This window comes from Lissotriton vulgaris, chromosome 9 (genome assembly GCF_964263255.1).
Source record: "Lissotriton vulgaris chromosome 9, aLisVul1.2, whole genome shotgun sequence".
Classification (NCBI taxonomy): Eukaryota; Metazoa; Chordata; class Amphibia; order Caudata; family Salamandridae; genus Lissotriton; species Lissotriton vulgaris.
Window position 1 is genome coordinate 1,244,549,116 of NC_141697.1, and position 18,712 is coordinate 1,244,567,827.

Genomic DNA, 18,712 nt, shown 5'->3' on the forward strand with positions numbered 1-18,712 from the left:
GAGCCTTGCTGCTGCATTTTGCACCACCGGAAGTCTCTTTAATACCTATTTAGGCGAGCCTATATAAAGAGAGTCGCCATAGTCCAGGAGCGAGACTATGAGAGACTGAATAACGGTTTTCCTTAAATGATCTGGGATCAGTACTAGAATCTTCCTCCTCATTCTAAGTAGCCGGAAACCAGTTACGGACAATTTATTTACTTGTCCATCCATTGCTAGGGAGCAGTTCAGCCATACTCATAGATTTTTTTATAGAGGATCTGGGATGAGGAGGATTGCCCATCCCGTTTGGCCAGCTATTCAGAGGTCTAGGTATGGCCTTGCTTCCTAGTATCAATAATTCTGTCTTGTCTCCGTCTAGTTTTAATTGACAGCTGGACATCCATTGAGCCACTTTATCCGAGCAGGGGATCAATTATTGATTTCCTACATTGGGTCCATTTGACAGAGGGACAACCATCTGCATAAGAGACCACGAAATGCCAAATGCCTGCACTATGGTGGCAAGCTGCCAAACATGTATGTTAAATATCGTAAGGCTGAGTGACGAACCCCGCAGCACACCACATTTAGTTGACAGGGTCTGAGAGGCGGTCTTTTTCCATGACTTGATAAGATGTGGTGTCCAGAAAGGAAATCAACCAATCCAACGCTTTATCCTGAATTCCTACTTCCCTTAATCTGTCTTTTAAGATGGCATGATCAGCGGTGTCAAATGCCACGCTCAGATCGAGCAGTCGTAGAGCGGCGGAACCTCCGTTGTCTAATAGCGCTTTGAGCTCCTCAGTGACCACCAGAAGTGGTGCTTCTGTCCTATCATGCGCAAGAAAGCCCATCTGGGTAGGGCGGAGAATGTTGTGGTCTTCCCAAAAATTGGCTAATGACCCCCTGACCTGTACGTCCAGAGGGTCTTCCTCTAACAAAGTTCTATTGCCATTAATATGCCTTGGGATAGAGCGAGCACTGACCATTCTCAGTTTCCATGTAACTGCTTGGTGCTCAGGAGTTGCAAGAGATATATCCTTGTTTGTGGGCAGCCTGAAGCCGCACTGACGGCAAACTCCTCTGGTGTCAGGTGTGTTGTTAACTGTCAGTAAGGGAGCACATAAGGGATGTGCGGAGGTCTGAACGCTAGTAGCTGCTTTGGGATGTACTTGTACTGACCTGAGCTGGGAGCAGCAGGGTTACTGGACCCGCTCGGCCGCAGACTGGCTTGACTTTGGCGCGCCTGTGGTGCGCCTGCTGCACGCGTCTGCTGCGCGCCCGATCCGCAGCTGACATTTAAAGAGTAATTGGTGTTGGCAACTAGAACGCCAACCTCCCTCTTCTGCATGCAGCTCTATGGTTGGGGAGGCAAGATGCCTCTCTGGTTGAGTGATACCAAAGGGGGTGGTGATGGACGGAGCATCTGAACCAATCAAACACTCACACCCAGTCAACAGATCTGGGTTTAATCCATCACCGTTCTTTAGCCCACTCTGGTTCAGTGAGCTGCAGTTAATAAGGGTCCCACCTTCTAAAACGTAAGATTTCCCTTCAAATCCAATGCGTTGGTACATTTGGTGCAAATGAAAAGATAAAGAGCTTAAAATAGTGGAAGTATCACAGCGGGTTAGCAAGAGGCAGAGCTTCAAGTACAGGACTCCCCCTGGTGCTAATCTGCCTTCCTCTCCCTTTCCACTGCCTCTAAAGCGCCTCATGCACACACTTGTCGTATAATGTATGTTCACATGATATGCCAGCATGATTGTTGGGATATATGAAGCCCCCCCCCCAGTCTTACTGCCAAGCTCCGCCCCTGCCCTGGCCTGCAGCTTACCCCTCCTCCGAGCAGGGGGTGAGCTGCAGCAGGGGAATGCCTGGGGAAGGGCCCGGCTTTGGGATCAGACCCCTTCGAACCGGCCTGCAAGTTACTCCCCATTCTGTGCTCATTATTTGTAGTGATTGGAAACTGCCAAACAAGCATTGGCCACATTGATCCCCTTTCTGTGGCCTGTGCAGTGGGTTCCATGTTCATGCAGCAGGTGCCACCCTGTCTGAATCTGGGGGGCTCCTCTGGGGTCTTCAGGGCTCAGAAGGAAGGCAACAAACATCGTACAAGCGCGGCTGGCATATAGTTCCAGTGAAATATACAAACCTTATAATGAAGGCGCCCAGTTTTCCGTTTTTACTGATTTTTAAAGATAAATCCAGACAGAAAACAATGTGTTTCCTGTCTGGATTTATTTTTAAAAGCAGAAAAAGACTGAAAATCGTGCTTTTCACGAGAGACTCTCCGGGCTGTCATTCACATATTCCAGGCAAAAGCGATGCAGATCGGCAGCATGGGGGGCTACAAAACAGGATCTAATATGTGCCTGTCGGGGTTGTGTTTTGTTGTTTAGTGTTATGTGGCTGCTTAATTGACTCAAATCTAACAGGCGACCATGTATGAGTGCACGTCTAAGAGTGAAATTAATGTGGAAATATACCATTTTACGATTCCATTTATTGTGAAAACACATACTAAATATGAATAAATGCCAATAAGATGGCCATAAAATTAATATGGGAAATATAGACGGGAAGGTTAAAAAACATAAATACCATAAAACGAGGTGCCCTACTTACAATTCACTCTACATCTTCTACCAATACTCACATCTTTCTTAGAATAAAGGATCAGTGATATATAACGGACAAATATAAAACACAGAAATTATCGGCAGCTTAACAAGTCAATGAAATAAGTAGTTCCCGTGTAAAAGTATTACATCAATTATAGCATTTTAATAATTTGGTCTAGCTGAGACTGAAAAAACACCTCCATGCAGTCAGTAAAACCTAGTAAATTGGGGGCCTTTCACAATTAACCTTCAAAATTTAAATAATCAGATTTTAATTCAATACCATGCCAAAGGGCTTATTCAAACATATACGCATAACTTCCTTCCTAGCCACAGTGAATTTGCGTAATGGGAAGTGTATCCCTCAGAGAACCACCCAACCTCACCCCGAGTCTAGACCAGGCTTCAGCTCTCGCTGCGTGACTGCTGTGATTAAGCCTTCATCTGGCACTAAACGTCCCTTCCAATGGATCTCGCAGATCCTGCAGATCCGGCCCCTCGCAGATCTCGCTCCTGCAGATCCCGCTCCTGCAGGTCCCACTTCTGTAGATCCCACAAGTGCAGATCCCGCTCTTACAGATCCCACACCTGCAAATCCCCCTCCTGCACCTGTAGATCCCCCTCCTACAGATCCCGCTCCCGCACCTGTAGATCTCCCTCCTACAGATCCCGCTCCCGCACCTGCAGATCCCGCTCCTGCAGATCCCACTTCTGTAGATCCCCCTAGTGCAGATCCAGCTCCTGCAGGTCCCACTTCTGTAGATCCCACAAGTGCAGATCCCGCTCTTACAGATCCCACACCTGCAGATCCCCCTCCTGCACCTGTAGATCCCCCTCCTACAGATCCTGCTCCCGCACCTGTAGATCTCCCTCCTACAGATCCCGCTCCCGCACCTGCAGATCCTGCTCCTGGAGATCCCTCTTCTGCAGATCCCCCCTTACAGATCACGCTCCCGCACCTGCAGATCACGCTCCTGCAGATCCCGCTCCTGCAGATCCCACTCCTGCAGATCCCGCTCCTGCAGATCCCCCTCCTACAGATCACGCTCCCGCAGATCCTGCTCCTGCAGATCCTGCTCCCACACCTGTAGATCCCCCTCCTACAGATCACGCTCCCACTCCTGCAGATCCCGCTCCCGCACCTGCAGATCCCGCTCCTGCAGATCCCGCTCTTGCACCTGTAGATCCCCCTCCTACAGATCACACTCCCGCACCTGCAGATCCCGCTCCTGGAGATCCCACTCTTGCACCTGTAGATCCCCCTCCTACAGATCACGCTCCCACTCCTGCAGATCCTGCTGCAGATCCCGCTCCTGCGCCTGTAGATCCCCCTCCTACAGATCACGCTCCCACTCCTGCAGATCCTGCTGCAGATTCCACTCCTGCAGATCCTACTGCAGATCCCGCTCCTTCAGATCCCCTCAATGAACCTCTCCAATTTCCAGATTGACAGCTGTTGGTATGTCCCGGCGGCGCAATGGCGGGTGAGCCCCCAGATCAAAGTCTGTGGTGACCGAGCCGGTGGAAGTTCCGCCTTTGCAAACCTGGCACTTCCTCCACTTCCCGAAGGGGCGGCGGAGCCACGGGATTGGAAGGGCCGGAGAACCAATGATGTAGAGCGGCTTTAAAGGATCCCAGTGTGTCTGGGATACTGTCATTGGAGCAATCTAACACCAACAAAGCTGCATCACTGAAGCCCACCTCCTGTAACCTTTTTAGGTCTCGTAACTTATCAATGCGCGCAAGCGCATTGAGCGGAGCGAGAATTCAAGTGCTCGAAATCCTCGTCAAACCAAGGGCTTCTTGCGCTGCGGTTTTCATGAAGTTCACGTGAATCACGTGACCAAACAAGCACGAGCATTCACGGCCGCACAGCACATCAAAGGGCTTCGCCCAGCGTGCGCTCTGCGGCTTCTCCTCCCCTAATTAATCATGGCTGGCCGGCCGGCCGTACTTTCAGTTTCCCGGCCGCTCTGCATTATCAGGTACGTGTTGGTGACGCATTATTTCACTTTGTCTCCGTGCGTGCATTTATTTTTTTTCCTTCTAGTGTCTTCGGTGCCCCTGCTTTCACTACCGTGCGTGTCCGATTTATTTTAGAAGCTGTAGACATTCATTTAAATTTTCAGAATGTTTAGTTGTTTGGCATGTGTTTTTTCCGTCTGGCCTGTGTCACTTCCAACCTTTTAAATAACAAACACATCTTCCTTCCTTGCTTCCTCCTTTTCTAAGCACACTGCAGGCTCATCTTGTTTTGTTGTTGGAAGTTTTATGTAGCGCGTACTCGACCGGAAGGTTAAAATCGGAGCGCTTTACATCAGCACCAGCTGCATTGCAGACGGACACATCTGTTATTAGGCACAGGGAAAATAAGTAAATTGCCCAGAATGACAGAATGTTTGAACTGCTGCCAAGACTCGAACCCAGTAATTATCTTCAAAGTCGCCACTCTAGCCCCTAAATCCTGTAACTCACAGATATTCATTGCCCCTCCCACCCCCGTTACAGCCCTGAGGCTGACTTCTCTCAAAAACAGTATCATAGTCGTGCAAGCGTGAAATTCGGTTTGAATTCGCCCTTTGGCAACAATATCTCCCTGCAATGGAGAGTGGGGAGGCAGGGACAGGCGAGCAGCTGAAGATCACGGCCCTCACTGCCCATCATCAACCACATGTCATAACTCTTAGCGATAAGGGCAGGGGGGCTCTTGGTACGATTCTCGCAGATTTGTTTAAGATTGCCACGGCCTAGCACTTCCGCACCGTATGAGTCATTTAAGTCAGCCCATGACGTTGAGGGCAGGCAGCAGCAGCACCAGGCCCAGGCCTAATTAGTTATTAAAAGGCAGGCAGAGCAGTGTCCCAGCCGCCCGGCTCACCACGAGTAACGGGAGCAAGTAATTAAGTAGTAGCCGGCACGCGTAGCTATGCCATGCCTATGCCATGCCCATTTACAAACCAAGCTGCTTTTTTTGTCGGGGAGCGTGGTGGCGTGATGGTCATCACCGTGGTGGTAACTCCGGCTCCACAAGATTTGAAGATGATAATGCGCTGCCTGCCCAGTCTAGTAGCCCCCGCCGGACCATACACTTATACACAGGATGCAGCTCAAAATCGGTAGATTACTTTTGACTAAACGAGTGTTATCAGAGAGAACAATATTCAGCAAACAAATTGGCAGCGGGACTAAAGGTTGCATACATCTAGTGATAACTACTTCTTGACTGCCTCATACTTTCTTAAAGAAAGAGCCTTCCAGAGCGCGTTCAGCCCAGTCTTTCGCCACTGCTCATATAACAAGGATGATTCATGGTTAGGACCTTGTACAGCCAATCCATAGTTCCATGCCCAGGATTGCGCACTGAAGCAGGTGTCTATGCCCCAAACGAATGATAAATAAATAAACACATAAACCAGCCTGCGGCGCAGTTGAAGGAGTGTGATGGTTAGTAGTCATGTTGTTACTATCATTGGCAGCATGGCAGGGGTAATGTGTGTTGCAACCAGCAGTGGCATTATTACGAGAGCCCCGGCACTTATTATTTTACAAATTAGCCGTGCCCCTCTGCGACCTTCTTTACTATTAAAGAAAGACGAGTGCTGTCGCTAGGAGCTTAGGAGGTATTAACTCGAGCTCACTAATAGACTAACTTGGACGATGTTGAGAAAATAGTCCTCCGCATTCGCACTCATCTGATACCCAGTTTTACTGTTTTCTCTGCTGATAATGCACCTCGATGGAGCACAGTGATGTTTTGGTGAGCATGCGTGAAGATCATGTCTTTTTTAAACATTACATTGGTGTTAATTTGTGCAGGGTTCTCGTTCACTAACACTTCTGCCCATGTTTCTTTTGCTTGCTTGCATATACACTTTTAACGTGCATTTTTCTTCCTCTTTTTCAGCTATACTTTATTTGTATGGCTATTTTAAGTCGTTAAGCAAAGAAAACAAGCACTGGCGTTGCCAATAGGTTTCGCATTTGGAAAGTTGGAGCTATTGGTTTTGTAAATGACATTTTATATTTATATATTGTTATTGACAATGCCAATAACGATATATAAATATAAAATGTCATTTACAAAACCAATATCTCTAACTTTCCTACTGCGAGACCTATTGGCAACGCCAGTGCTTGTTTTAAGTGAAGGCCTTTTTGTACTTTTTACATTTTACAATTCTCTTGTTTTAGAAGCACTGTGCCAGTTTCTTAAAGATGATTTGGATTCGACAAAAGAGGAGCCTGTTCCAGTCTTCATTGATCGTTTTGGTGTGGAAATTGGGGACGGCGGCACTGAGCCCACTCCAGGTGAGATTCTTAGATTTGTGACTTCTACAAACGCTGAATTCCAGCAGTGGGCGACATCTGCTCAGGAAATAGATTCTGCAGAAGCTTTCAGTTTCTTAGGTTCTTATGTAGACTACTGCAGGTGGCTCAGTGGCGCCCACTGTCCTGGCCTGGTGGCACCCACTGCCCTGGTGACACCCACTGCCCTGCCCTGCCGGCACCCACTGCCCTGCCCTGGTGGCGCCCACTGCCCTGGTGGCACCCGCTGTCCTGACTGCACCAACTGCCCTGGTGGTGCCTACTGCCCTGGAGCAAACCACTTCCCTGTCCTAGTGGCGCCCACTGCCCTGGTGGTGCCCACTGCCCTGGTGGCACCCACTGCCCTGGTGGTGCCATCTGCCCTGGGGGCGCCCACTGCCCTGGTGGCATCCACTGCCCTGGTGGCGCCCCCTTTCCTGGTGGCACCCACTGTCCTGTCCTGGTGGCATCACCTGCCCTGCCCTGGTGGCGCCCACTGCCCTGCCCTGTCCTAGTGGCACCCACTGCCCTGCCCTGGTGGCGCCCACTGCCCTGCCCTGTCCTAGTGGCACCCACTGCCCTGCCCTGGTGGCGCCCACTGCCCTGGTGGTGCCATCTGCCCTGGGGGCGCCCACTGCCCTGGTGGCACCCACTGGCCTGATGGCGCCCACTGCCCTGGTAGTCCAGGCAGGCTCCGGACATTCAGAGGAGCTGCCGGGGTGGCAGCTCTTTGGAAGGCAGTGAAGCTTTGGGGGTCGCGCCCCATGTTAGATGCGAAAGGTCGACAACATTTTTTCGTTTTCAAGAATGAACTCAAAAGAAGGACAGGGCAAAGGAATCAACGACTCCCAACGCAAAGGAATCTTTCTCCCTGCAGAAGGTGCTTGCGATCGAGCTCCCGTCATGCCGTGCATGGAGTCCAGGCAGGAAAACCCTGTGACGGGATCCTGCACAAAATACTGAGGCAGGGTGACTGTCACTGTCATTGGTTTGGGATGGAGGAGTGAGCTACGGTTCACTGGCACTGATAGAGCCCTTCGGACTCTGACTAGAGAGGGGTGACTGCAGGTTTTGGAGGGGGGGGCTGACTGCAGGTTTGGGGGGGCTTACTGCGGGTTCGGAGGTGGAGAGGGTCACTGCTGCTTTATGGCAGTGCTCCCCCGCTTCCAAACGCCAGTGACACCCTAGTTTTGTATACTGAGAGATTCTTTCTCAGCTCAGATCGGTTATAAAAGGGTTCCAGGAGTTTTACTCTGCTCTGAATTTTCAGAGGGAACATTCTGTCTCATACTCTTCTTAATTGTGCACCATGCATCAACATAAAAACCGGTTGCAAACGGGTAGATTTGCAGATTCTGCCACTTGGTGACCAGTATTTTTGCATTTGGGATGCATCATCCCAAATACAAAAATCGCAATTTAAGGAATCGCAAAATTTGTGATTAGTTTTGTGATTGAATTTAAATTGCGATTGCATTTAAGGAATCGCAAATTACGATTTCACAAATAGGAATCGCAAATGACCGTCAATCTAAAGTTGATGGTAATTTGCGATTTCACTAAAGTGCATTTTTCAAAGTCCCATGTTACAAACACACATGCCCTTGGGGCATGGGTGTGTGCAACATGCGGGTAAATTGAAATTTCAGGGGTGCAACAGGGTGTCCTTTTGGACCCTCCAGGCCCACAGGAATGAATAGGAAACAATTCCTTAATTGCGATTCCCAATTTGCGGGTTTCAATTAAGGAATGTGTAGAAATTGCAAATCTTTTTGCAATTCCTACATGCATAGGCAATAGCGATTCTTTAATTGCGATTCCTTTAAAAACACATTTAAAGAATCGCTATTGACTATTTTGATGCATTTGCACCTTAATGCCTTATGTATTTGCCATAATTCGGTTACCATTACTGTGCATTTCTTGTCAACGCAAGAGCCCTTAACAACTGATATAACTGTTGTAAGAAAAATGCTACTTACCAGTATGCATCTGTTCTTGGCATGTAGAGCTGCAGAGTTCTACGCTTTGCATTAGATCGCCAACCGGTGTTGGGCTCGGATGATTGCATATTGTTGTTGGAAGAAGTCTTTGTAGTCACGAGATAGGTGACTCCTTCTTTGGACGATAGTGCGCATGGGCATCAGCTCCATCCTTAGATTGTTTTTCGCCATGATGGGAAATGATGGAGTTAGTAGAAAGATAGAAAAAGGATGTCCATGCGTGTATATCTAATTAAGATAAAAACTGGAACAGATACAGGTCCCGGGGAGGTGGGTGGGCGTGTAGAACTCTGCAGCTCTAGATGCCAAGAACAGATGCATACTGGCAAGTAGCATTTTCCGTTCAAGGCATATGAGCTGTAGATTCTGCACTTTGCATTGATTGTGCAGCAGTGTCTCCCCTAGAGGTGGTCACCTGTATCAGTTGCAGTAGTTTGAAACAGAGTTTTGAGAACAGCCTGGCCTACTGCAGCTTGCTGCTTAGCCAGCACATCAACACAATAGTGTTTAGTGAAGGTGTGTGTTGTAGACCATGTTGCTGCCTTGCAAATGTCTTCTAGGGGAATGTTCCCTAAGAAAGCCATGGAGGCTCCTAGTTTGCGTGTAGACTGGGCTCTAGAAGGAACTGTTAAAGTGCGTTTTGCTTTTTGGTAGCATATTTGTATACATTTAACAATTCACCTTGCAAATCCTGCTTTGGAGATGGGGTTGCCTTTATGTGGTGGAGAGAAAGCTACAGATAGTTGTTTTGTCTTTCTAAATGATTTTGTTCTATCAATGTAATATAGAAGGGCTCTTTTGACATCTAGGGCCCGATGTAGGTAATTTTATTTTACCACTTCTTAAATACCGAATCATACCGATTCGGTATTTAAGAAGTGGTAAAATGGAGGAGGGGGATGTAGGTATTACAGAATCGGTAAATACTGAATCGTTGAGATTCGGTATTTACGGATTCTGTAAATACCGATTCGGTAATGCCCATTGATTCCTATGGGCATTGAAGCCCATAGGAATCAATGGGCATTACCGAATCGGTATTTACCGATTCGGTTAATACCGATTGCAGCAAGGGTGCAGGGGGTGTCACTTTGACACCCTCTAGCACCCCAAATACAGGCATGTGTGCCATGTGGCACACAGACATGCCCTAAGGGCATGTCTGTCTGTCACATGGCATAGGTGTGCATGCACACATGTGCATGCACACCTGGATTGGATTGGGTGGTAAAATGCCGAATCTGAAAGGCCTTTGGGACTCAGAAGAGTCCCACCTACATCTAAAAGTTACAGAATCGGTAAAAATACTGATTCGGTAAATTTACCGAATCGGTAAAATAGGCCCCCTACATTCCAAAAACCTATTTACGGGTCGGTAACGGCCGAATCGGCCGTTACCGGACGGTAAATGGCCACCTACATCGGGCCCTTAGTGTAGGTAGAGCTCTCTCTGCTACCGAATCGGGATTCTGAAAAAACACAGATAATTCTACCGATTGGTTTAGATGAAAAGGAGTAATTACTTTAGGAAGGAATGATTAGTTCTTAGAACCACTTTGTTACGGTGTAGTTGTAAGAATGGTTCTTGTATAGTGAAAGCTTGTATCTCACTTACTCTTCTAAGAGAGGTAATAGCAATGAGGAAGGCTGTTTTCCATGTGAGGAATTGCAATACACATATGTGTAAAGGCTCAAATCTGGGTCCCATTAGCCTGGTAAGAACAAGGTTTAGGATCCACACAGGAGTCGGTGGTAACCTAGGAGGAATTATTCTTTTTAATCCTTCCATGAAAGTTTTAATTGCTGGTACCCTGAACAATGACATATGTTGTCTGTTTTGTAGGTATGCTGCAATGGCTGCAAGGTGTAATCGTATAGATGAATAAGCTAGATTACACCTTTGTAAATGAAGCAGGTAACAGATAATATTTTGGATGGAAGCATCCAATGGATCAATTTGGTTATTATTACAGTAAATGGCAAATCTCATCCATTTAGCTTCATAGCAAGCTCTAGTTGTAGGTCTTCTGGCTTCTTTAATAATATGCATACAGTCTGGTGGCAGGTTAAGATAACCAAACTATAAGACTTCAGGAGCCAGATCGCCAGATTCAGTTGGTTTGGATCTGGATGTCTGATGTCTACATGGTTCTGAGTTATCATTGATGGTGTTAGAGATAGCTTTTGGTGTGGAACTACAGAAAGTTCCAACAGCGTGGTGAACCACGGTTGACTTGCCCACGTGGGAGCTACTAGTATCATTTTGAGAGACTGCTGTCTGAGTTTGTGTACTACTAGTGGGATGAGTGGGATTGGCGGAAAAGCGTACGCAAATCTCCCTGACCAATTCATCCATATTGCATTGCCCTTGGACAACAGGTGTGGAAGCCTGGTGGCGAAGGCTGGGCATTTTGCCTTTTCGTGTGTGGCAAACATGTCTATGTCTGGATGACCCCATTTGTGAAAGAACGGTTGAAGAACTTGTGGATGTAGTTCCCATTCGTGAATTTGTTGTGTCTGTCGACTAAACAGATCTGCTATCTGATTGTAAACTCCTGGAAGGTGTTCTGCAAGCAGATGTATGTTTTGTGGAATGGCCCTCCTCCAAATATTTTGTGCAATTTGAGACAGTTGCAGGGAATGTGTGTCTCCTTGTTTTTGTATATAGTACATGGCTGTCATGTTGTCCGTCCGGATTAATACAGCTTTGTTTTGTATGTGTCCTTGAAAGGACTTTAGTGCTAGGAAAATTGCTCGCAATTCCATGTGATTGATATGAAACACCTTTTGTTGAGTTGTCCACCTCCCCTGAGTTGTGTGGTGGAGCAGATGTGCTCCCCATCCTGTTAGGGATGCATCTGCCATCAGTACTATTTATGGAACTGGCTCTAGGAACGTCCGCCTTTGGATACATTTTTGGTGTTCCACCATTGCAGAGAGCGATGTGTCCGGCTGTCCGCCAACACCAGGTCTGTCAGTTGCCCTTGAGCCTGGTTCCACTGTTGTGCTAGACATTCTTGTAACAGACGCATCTGCAGTCTTGCATATAGCACAATAAAAATGCAAGATGCTATCATGCCTATTAGTCTCATGAACATTCTGGCTAGGAGAGAGTGTCATTGTTGAAATTTTGTGACTAAGGTTTGAATGCTCTGTAACCTTGCTGGACTGGGATACGCTAGAGCTGTAGACATGTTTATTGTAGCCCCTAGGTATTGATGTACATGAGAGGGCTGCAGGTGCGACTTGGTGTAGTTGATTGTGAATCCCAAGTTGTGCAGTGTTTGAATGGTGTGCGTTGTGTGTTGGACACACTGATTGAATGACTTGGCTGTTATGACCCAGTCGTCTAGATATGGGAAGACATGGATGTGTTGTCTTCTGAGATGTGCTGCTACTTCTGCTAGGCACTTTGTGAACACTCTCGGTGCAGTTGTGACCCCGAATGGAAGGACCTTGAACTGATAATGTTGTCCTTCCAGTACGAACCTGAGATACTTCCTGTGAGAAGGATGTATAGGAATGTGGAAGTAGGCGTCCTTTAGATCTAGTGTTGTAAGGAAATCCCCCTGTTGCAGCAGTGGGAGCACTTTTTGCAAAGTGATCATATGAAAATGATCTGAGTGTATACAGCGATTGAGGGGCCTGAGGTCGAGAATTGGTCTTAGTGACCAGTCCTTTTTGGGTATTAGAAAGTACAGCGAGTAAACCCCTGTTCCTTGATGTTGTAAAGGGACTATTTGTATTGCGTTCTTTTGAAGAAGTGATAGAACTTCTTGTTTGATCAGCGTAAGATGTTCTGCAGACATTGGACGCTGCCTGGGTGGTATGTGTGGAGGTACAGCACCTGTCCGTTCGAGGCAATAACCATACTGGATAATCTGTCTTACACACTTGTCTGTTGTTATAGCATTCCAGACAGGTAGGAACTGTATTAGTCTGCCCCCCACAGGAGTGGAATGCTGTTGGGGGAGCAGAGGCAACTTACTTGTTTGTGGTGGAAGAGGTTTGATCGTTGTTATTTCCTCGACCTCTTCCCTTATTATTGTTGCCTCTATATCCTCCTCTATAATAACCTTTACTAGAGGATGTTTGTGTGTTCGCTTTGAAGGAAGCTGAATTGTCTGCTCCAGCTTGTTTGGAGCCTCCTCTATAAAAGGAGCGACGAAAGGAGCCTCTAGCTTGGGTGGATTGCAAAGCTCCCATAGATTTGGCTGTATCTGTGTCTTTTTCATTTTTTCCAGTGCTATGTCTACCTCTGGACCAAACAATTGATGTTGGTTGAATGGCTGATTTAAGATGGTAGTTTGTACTTCCTGCTTAAATCCTGAGATGCGTAGCCACGCATGACGTCTAAGTAGGACACTAGTGTTTATAGCTCTAGATGCTGTGTCTGCTACAGTGAGACCGCACTTAATTGAGGCATTAGAAATTAATTTGCCTTCCTGTATGAGGTCATTTGCCTGCACTCTGTATTGATTAGGAAGATGTTGTAATAGTGTTTCTAACTGATCATAATGAGCCCTGTCATATCTTGCAAGGAGGGCTTGTGTGTTAGCTATACGCCTTGTACTGCTAGGGCCTGGGCAGCTATCCTTTTGCCTGAAGCATCTATGACCTTAGACTCTTCATCAGGGGGTGGTGCCTCTCTGATGTCAGTGAGTTTGCTCTTTTCCTAGCATTTGACACGACTAGGGAATCTAATGGTAGCGGTCCTTTAATGTAGGCAGGATCTGCAGGAGCGGGTCTGTATTGTTTCTTTATTCTAGGGTTTAAAATCCTAGCACGTACGGGATCTTTAAATACCTCAGGGCATGTTTAATAACACATTTGATCATAGGTAGGTTCTGAACAGTTCTTTGTGATTGTTCAAAGGTATCTAATAATAAATCCTCTTCTGTCTCATCTGAATGCATTGTGACTTTATGATATCTGGCTGCCCTGTTTAATAGGCGCCCAAAACCAATATTGTCCTCTAGTGCAAAACGTTTAGATGGGTATGTATGTGGGTCAGGAATATCTGGCACATCTTGTGGGTTTGGGTACTCCCAGTGTGGATCATCACTAGGGTAGGGGAAAGGCTCATCTGGGTCTACCCCGCTTCTCATGCTGTATTCATCGTCATTTTAAGGTGTATGTGAAGAATGATGAGGAGAAATATCTGGTGAATTTACAGGTGAGATATTGAGAGGAGTAGGAGATGAAGGAGAGGGAAGTATAGGAGAAGAAGGGTGCATAGGGGATGTGGCACCATCCTTCTTCTTGACAGGCACTGCAGGTGTAGGTACTGTGTCTGACTTCCTCTTCCTCTGTGGTGTAGTGGATACATGACCTGTCTTTGGATCAATGTAGATCTTCTTTTGTAGAGGATCAGGTTGGAAAAGTTCCTCTTCCTGTGGAACCGTTGACGGCGCCGATTTCTTCGGTTCCGGGCGTGGTTTTTCCTTGTCCTTAGCCTTAGGAGCTGTAATAGGGTTCTTTGGCTTTTGTTTCGACATCGAAGGTATTGTTTTCGGTGCTTAAGGCTGTTTCAAGGGCTTGATGGCGTCGGAAACAGGCTTTGTTGGTTTCGGTACCAAAGGTATTGGCTTCGGGGTCGAAGTTGGTTTCGTCGGCTTCGAGGCGTCCGAAACGGGCTTCATGTTTTTGTCTTTTGAAGTGGACGGTTTCGGAACCGGGGCTTCTTTCGGTCTCGGTGCCGAGGGGACTGGTAAGATCGGCACATGTGGTTTGCTTGGTGAGGAGCTACCGGAAGGCTTAATTAATTTCTTCGGAGCCGGGCTTGATGGCGGGACTTTATAAGTGTCTTTTCGGTTGCGACCGGGCCCCATGGGCGGAGTGTTGACCCGTGCCTTCGATTTTGATGGGGATGGGTATGGGGCAGTAGTACTCACACGTTGACCCGAAGGTATGGAGTCATCGGAGTCGTCTGCCTCGGACATGATTTGTAGAACGTCTGAATCCTCCTCTGGAAAGAGCGGAACCTCTTTTTCGTCGAAGATATCCACGGGTTCCGGCGCCGTTCTTTGCATGTCATATCGACGGGCCCTCCGATCTCGGATAATCTTTTTGGATCAAAAAGATGCACAGGCTGTGCAGCTTGACTCGTCGTGTTCTGGTGATAAGCACAGGTTACAGACCTTGTGGTGGTCACTGTGTGGAAACTTTGCTCCACACTCTGGGCATTTTTTAAATGGCGTCCTTTCCATGAGGTGTAGGCCTCACGGTGTGCATAGGCCCAACGGCCCGCGTCGACGACCGGAAACGAGTAGATGAGTCGAGTCGATGTTGTTGTTGAGCTCGAAGTTGTTTATAAAGTTTTTTCGCATTGAACTACCGTTCAAGGTAGATTTTGAACCAGAGCGGAAAAGTTACATCCAAACCAAGTGGGGGGAACAAACAATCTGAGGATGGAGCCGATGCCCATGCACACTATCGTCCAAGGGAGGAGTCACCTATTTCGTGGCTACAAAGACTTCTTCTAAGACGACAACAACATGCAATCATCCGAGCCCAACAACAGGTGACGATCTAATGCAAAGTGTAGAATCTGCAGCTCATATGCCTCAAACATATTGTTATTTGATAGATTTAAAGTCATTACAACACTTTATTCAATGATACTTGTTGAAGCTGTCTTCTGGTGGTGATCTGCGTCGATGGTATATTGTATATTGGATGGTGAGTTCTGACCCCTGGTATCTACTACCCTGAGCCCCGTGCAGACTGCGGACATTTCTAACCCCTGACTGTAGAGCTGCGCCTACGGACCTGTGGTGTACACACTGTCTCTTTATCCAGCCCCTCCTTCTTCGCACCACCCTGTGTTGCTCTTGTGAGGGGCATCATTGTTTCATTGACCTGTTGTCAGCACCTTAAAGTGGCATAGGTGACACCTCTTCACAAGAAATCCCCTCTTTTAGTTAACGTGAATTTGAGTGATGCGTTGTGTGATATGGGATACATTATAACCGTACATTATTCTTTTTAAATGGCAGGATACGAGGTTGTATCGTTCTCCATTAAAGGTGATGCTCCAGGCAGCAGGAGAGTCAGACGCAGCCGGAGTCCTGCAGGTGAGTAGGCCCTGCTTCACCTACTTCGAACTAGAGTGCATTATTACCAAACTATGCAGCGCCCACTGCTATTGTAGTTCCTTCTGTTTGCGAAGCATCGAAAACTCAGCTCCTCACCAGAAACACAGGAGGTCCCTGTTGTATCAGAGCAGCAGGGAAGCCCAATGTCTCTCTTTGGAGCCCACAAGTATTTCAAGTGAAAACCACCAGAGCCAAGTGAAAGACAATGATTGCAGATGATGTTGAAAATGAAAAACCACACAACCAGTCACTTTTTCATGTTTTTTATTCTAGAAAACATTTTAAGAGGCTTTTGTTGTGCAAGGTCCATATACCAATATGGCACAAAAGCAAACAGTGTGTGGAGAGACTGGGGAATTCCCATTGTGACAATCCCACTGTTGCCCCGCTCCCCACAGCTTGCATCATTGTTCCTCTGGTGAACTGCTGCTTCCTCTGTCTAGGCTGAAGACTCCTAGGGGCCTTCACAGGAGGCAGGTATGAATGTGTCCAAGGCTGAAGACTTCTAGGGGCCTTCACGAGAGGCAGGTATGAATGTGTCCAAGGCTGAAGACTTCTAGAGGCCTTTACTGGAGGCAGCTATGAATGTGTCCAAGGCTGAAGACTTCTTGCGGCCTTCACAAGAGGCAGATATGAATGTGTCCACGGCTGAAGTCTTCTTGCGGCCTTCACAAAGGCAGGTATGAATGTGTCCACGGCTGACGTCTTCTAGAGGCCTTTACTGGAGGCAGCTATGAATGTGTCCAAGGCTGAAGACTTCTTGCGGCCTTCACAAGAGGCAGGTATGAATGTGTCCACGGCTGAAGTCTTCTAGAGGCCTTTACTGGAGGCAGGTATGAATGTGTCCACGGCTTAAGACTTCTTGCGGCCTTCACAAGAGGCAGGTATGAATGTGTCCATGGCTTAAGTCTTCTAGAGGCCTTTACTGGAGGCAGGTATGAATGTGTCCACGGCTGAAGACTTCTAGGGGTCGTCGCAGGAGGCAGGTATGAATGTGTCCACGGCGGAAGTCTTCTTGCGGCCTTCACAAAGGCAGGTATGAATGTGTCCACGGCTGAAGACTCCTAGGGGCCTTCACAAAGGCAGGTATGAATATGTCCAAGGCTGAAGACTTCTAGGGGCCTTCATGAGAGGCAGGTATGAATGTGTCCACGGCTGAAGTCTTCTAGAGGCCTTTACTGGAGGCAGCTATGAATGTGTCCACGGCTGAAGACTTCTAGGGGCCTTAATGAGAGGCAGGTATGAATGTGTCCACGGCTGAAGACTTCTAGGGGCCTTAATGAGAGGCAGGTATGAATGTGTTCACGGCGGAAGTCTTCTTGCGGCCTTCACAAGAGGCAGGTATGAATGTGTTCACGGCGGAAGTCTTCTAGAGGCCTTTACTGGGGGCAGGTATGAATGTGTTCACGGCGGAAGTCTTCTAGAGGCCTTTACTGGAGGCAGGTATGAATGTGTCCACGGCTGAAGACTTCTAGGGGCCTTCATGACAGGCAGGTATGAATGTGTCCAAGGCTGAAGACTTCTAGAGGCCTTCATGACAGGCAGGTATGAATGTGTCCAAGGCTGAAGACTTCTAGGGGCCTTAATGAGAGGCAGGTATGAATGTGTCCACGGTTGAAGACTTCTAGAGTCCTTCACGAGAGACAGGTATGAATGTGTCCAGGGCGGAAGTCTTCTAGAGGCCTTTACTGGAGGCAGGTATGAATGTGTCCACGGCTGAAGACTTCTAGGGGCCTTCATGACAGGCAGGTATGAATGTGTCCAAGGCTGAAGACTTCTAGAGGCCTTCATGACAGGCAGGTATGAATGTGTCCAAGGCTGAAGACTTCCAGAGGCCTTCACAAGAGGCAGGTATGAATGTGTCCACGGTTGAAGTCTTCTAGAGGCCTTTACTGGAGGCAGGTATGAATGTGTCCACGGCTGAAGACTTCTAGGGGGCTTCACGGAGGCCGGTATGAATATGTCCACGGCTGAAGACTTCTAGGGGCCTTCGCAGGAGGCAGGTATGAATGTGTCCACAGCTGAAGACTTCTAGGGGCCTTCGCAGGAGGCAGGTATGAAAGTGTCCAAGGCTGAAGACTTCTTGCGACCTTCACAAGAGGCAGGTATGAATGTGTCCACGGTTGAAGACTTCTTGCGGCCTTCACAAGAGGCAGGTATGAATGTGTCCACGGTTTAAGCCTTCTAGAGGCCTTTACTGGAGGCAGCTATGAATGTGTTCCAGGCTGAAGACTTCTAGGGGGCTTCACTGGAGGCAGGTATGAATGTGTTCCAGGCTAAAGACTTCTAGAGGCCTTCATGGAGGCCGGTACGAATGTGTCCACGGCTGAAGTCTTCTAGAGGCCTTTGTGGGAGGCTGGGCGGGGTACATGGACTTCATCCCCTTTCCTTACTCTCCAGTGCTTGGTAACTTCTTTGAGCAAGCCTTGTGGTGCCTCCTTTCAACATTACGCTGCAGCCACCAGCTCAGTTGTTAGCAGGACTTGCGTCATTTCATGAGGATGCGATGAGGAAGCGGCAGATGCTGATTAGATAGACGCCTTTCACGGCTGAGGAGGACCAGGATTAGACAACATCTCCACATCCTATTAAAATAAAGTTTGTGTCGCAGGACGATGCTGATAATGATGAAACTCACCCACATTATGCTGATCACAGACTCTCTCACTAGTTTCGTTCTAGTTCCACGCTGACAAAGTTA

General features: G+C 47.7%; 1 protein-coding gene across 1 annotated transcript in view; it reads left to right on the forward strand.

The window, feature by feature from the left end:
* Window positions 1–18,712, forward strand: part of LOC147693179 (uncharacterized) — a 708,628-nt gene that overhangs the window by 678,006 nt on the left and 11,910 nt on the right. The window contains 2 exon segments of the mRNA XM_086939582.1: window positions 6,798–6,914; window positions 15,913–15,990. Of these exon segments, the coding sequence (XP_086795708.1) occupies window positions 6,798–6,914; window positions 15,913–15,990 (195 nt within the window).